Source organism: Loa loa, assembly GCF_000183805.2.
Source record: "Loa loa unplaced genomic scaffold supercont3.422, whole genome shotgun sequence".
In the NCBI taxonomy this organism is placed as follows: Eukaryota; Metazoa; Nematoda; class Chromadorea; order Rhabditida; family Onchocercidae; genus Loa; species Loa loa.
The window spans coordinates 1-3708 of NW_018108602.1; the positions used below are offsets into that span (position 1 = coordinate 1).

Here is a 3708-nt window from a genome sequence, read left to right on the forward strand (position 1 = left end):
ATAATAATAATAATAATAATAATAATAATAATAATAATAATAATAATAATAATAATAATAATAATAATAATAATAATAATAATAATAATAATAATAATAATAATAATAATAATAATAATAATAATAATAATAATAATAATAATAATAATAATAATAATAATAATAATAATAATAATAATAATAATAATAATAATAATAATAATAATAATAATAATAATAATAATAATAATAATAGTAATAATAATAATAATAATAGTGATTAATAATAGTGACATGAGTGATAACAGTGAAATGAATAATGATAATAGTTTACTAAAATAATTACGATATTATTAATAAAATAAAATAGTAGCTAAATGACAATATGTGCAATCGGTATTTGTTAATTACAAAGAATTATGGTGGGATAAGCTTATTGTGACGTAATTTGTAAGATCTTGTTGGAACTTTTGATATATACCATATAGACATGTAACGATGATTTCAGGGCGGCTTAGAAAGATAATTATTAAGAGATGAGGTGGCGGGCGGGGATGAAGGAGGTGACAGGGCAGGAGAAAAGACGACAAAGGTAACACTAAATAAAATTAAGAAAGAGGAAGAGATGTAAAGGATAGTATCAATTACATCATATTCACGGGTAACTGTAGAAGATGGTTTACTGTTATAAAGAGATGATTGGTTGGTGACCCCTAACATTGAGTAAAAGGCCAAACTTTTGTTCTTTGAAGTGACCGACATACTGTCAACCAGAAATTTGACAACTAAATGACAATCTCATCTCTCATATTCATTCCAAATCACCCATCTATCAAATCACTCCTATTGTTTCTAAATGACAATTTCCGTAAATTACTCTTTAGTTAGGGAAATAGTAATACTATTTGTTATAATATTCTTTTTTTTTTTTTTATTTTCAAATCCTGTTTTATTACAAATCTTCTCCAATTCTAACTCTTCACATTCCTCTCTCTCTCTCGTCCTTTCTTTTTCTTTGTCACCTTTTTTTTTCTGGGAAATATTTAAAATCGCAAAATACAAAATGATAATGAGAAAATGGAAAAGATACATAATGAGAAGAGAAATAAGTGAATGAATGAAATTGGAATAAACTTTTGTACTCAAATAAATGGTTGGAAATTAAAAAATATATATACAAATATATAAATGTTAATTTGAAACTAACAAAATACAAATGATCAGTTTAAAATAATTTAAATATTGTTCTAAAAAACTCATAACAAACAACGAAATAATAATAAATGATAGCGATAATAGTGATAAATTTCATAATGATAGCGATAAATTTCAACAAATTTTATTGCTATTTGCAATCATACACAATTTCAAATCATTAATTTAATTCTAATAAAAAATGAAAAAATTAAAAAAAATAAAACGAAAAATCTAGCTAGATATTATATTGATATAATAAATACAATAATTTGTTTTTATTTATTATTAAAAATTATATCAATCCAGTATTTCAGGAATAGGATGCCAGAAACAAGTATTCATGAAATAACAGTGGAAAAAACACCAGCATATTTTGTAAGTAAAACAGCACCAGGACGTGTTCATAGTTTAAATTCAACAATTAAATTAATTGTTGTTGTACGAAATCCGATCACCCGAGCTATTTCAGGTAATTACAATGAAATTTTATTTCTAACAAATGTAAAACTTTCAACAATTTACCTATACAAATTTCAACCCAAATTTTTTTTTTGCTTTTTTTTTATATAAAAATTTTTAAATATTTCCTTTTAATGAAGGAAATATTTTTATCCATATTTGTAAAAATAAATTTACTGTTTTAAATATCTTTTTTTCTTTTTTAGTAGTTTTGTTTAAAATTTAAATTTTAGATTATACACAAGCAATTAGCAAAAAGAGACGCACTACTTTAATGCCAAGTTTTGAGGAAATGGTACTCGGGAATAGTTCATCGAGTGCAACTGGTATTGTTGACATTGGAAGCTTTTCAAATTTCAAAAAGATTATCTATATAAAATTGAATTTTAATTGGAAATTTTAAGTGTGAAATTATGATCAATGTTTTAATAGGTATGAAGGATGGTGTGAATGCTTCATGGGGTGCAATACGGATCGGAATTTATCATAGACATATCCGAAGGTGGCTTCAACATTTTCCGCTTCATCAAATTCATTTCGTTGATGGTGAACGTTTAATTACAAATCCTGCTGCTGAAATTTATGCTGTCGAACGATTTCTAACTGTTAAACCTGGTAGAATTTTTGAAAAAAAAAAATTTTGTTAAAATTTTATTTTTCTGCTAAAAATGCTACATTTTAACATTCATTTATAGAATTTATTGAAATTTTGAACTGATCTAATTAATTTTTGTTTTTTTTCTAACATTTACATCTTTTGCATAAAATTAGCATGAAATATTTCATGTGATATGCTAATTTAGAGCAATAAAATTATCATTGTTAAACTTTTTGAATTTAATTAATCTATTATTAAATTATATTTATTTATATTTTTCCGTTTTTTCTTCTCGTTAAAAAAGAAAAAAATACTTTGATTAAATTAAAAATTCGAAATATTGCAGTTGTTCGACAATCAAATTTTGCAACGGATCCATTAAAAGGTTTCCCATGTGTATTACGAAAAGATGATACGTTACATTGTCTTGGTAAAACAAAAGGTCGTGCTCATCCACATGTACGATTTGATGTCATCCAAAAATTGGAACATTTTTATCGTCCACAAAATGAGCAATTTTTTAAGCTTATTAATAAACGATTTCATTGGCATACTTATCATTAGTCAAATTTCAGTGCCTTTCTTTTCTTTTTAAATTAATACTTATCAAACCATTATTTTGTATTTTTCATTCTTTCATTAGTAATAAAATCATTCTTTAATAAAAAATTACTTAATTTAACGTTGTTGAATTTAAAAACTCCAAACTTTCTATTTTTATTTTCTATTTACAGTATTCTGTAAATGCTACAATTAAATTTAGGGATATAATTTTAAGTTTAAGCAAATTGTTCCATTATAATCTCCACTTGGTAAGCAAATTCAATGAGATGATTTGTGGTGGGGAATAATGCTGGAATTAGCTTTTTCCGGAAATGGCTTCTGTTATTACCAGAAGCCATGTAAACTGGAAATTTCGTTAACAACTGATATTTTTGGTAGGTTTATTCCGGTTAAAAACTTTTTTAATTTTACAAATTTTTTTCCTTTTCATTTGATTAAACAATAAAGCAAATAATATTCAATCGTTGCTATTAATTATTTGATTAAATTCAATTTAACATTTTGTTGTTTTTGTTTGATCTCGTCTTATAATTTATAATTTTTCACTGTGTATAATTAATGTTAAACAAAATTTCTTCTCGGGTATTACTGATTAAATTATGATTTGAAATATTTGTATTTTTTTTTTGTTTTTATTTTTTTTCTTTTTTTTTTTTGTTTAGCGTTTCCAAATGTCTAAGCATATTTGCGCATAAATTTATCTATTAATACATCGTGCTTTCATCTTCTCTAGATGGTAGCAAATTTTGAAAATGATTGTAAACACAGTACAATTTGAAGTGAACCTTTATGGATACAAAAACTATTTTAGCATTAATTGCTGATAATGTTTCAAATTTTTCGAATTTAATAAATATTAAAATTCCAAATTCAACTTTGTAATTTTTTTATTTAGACAAAATTCTTTCGCC

At 23.9% G+C, this 3708-nt stretch overlaps 1 protein-coding gene across 1 annotated transcript; it reads left to right on the forward strand.

The window, feature by feature from the left end:
- Positions 1 to 1497: 1497 nt before the first annotated feature.
- LOAG_08900 (hypothetical protein) lies at positions 1498 to 2797 on the forward strand (the record flags this gene model as incomplete). Its single annotated transcript, XM_003144428.1, has 4 exons — positions 1498 to 1645; positions 1869 to 1961; positions 2068 to 2250; positions 2580 to 2797. 4 exons carry the CDS (start codon positions 1498 to 1500, stop codon positions 2795 to 2797), a joined length of 642 nt encoding a protein of 213 aa, XP_003144476.1.
- Between the last annotated feature and the right edge of the window lie 911 nt (positions 2798 to 3708).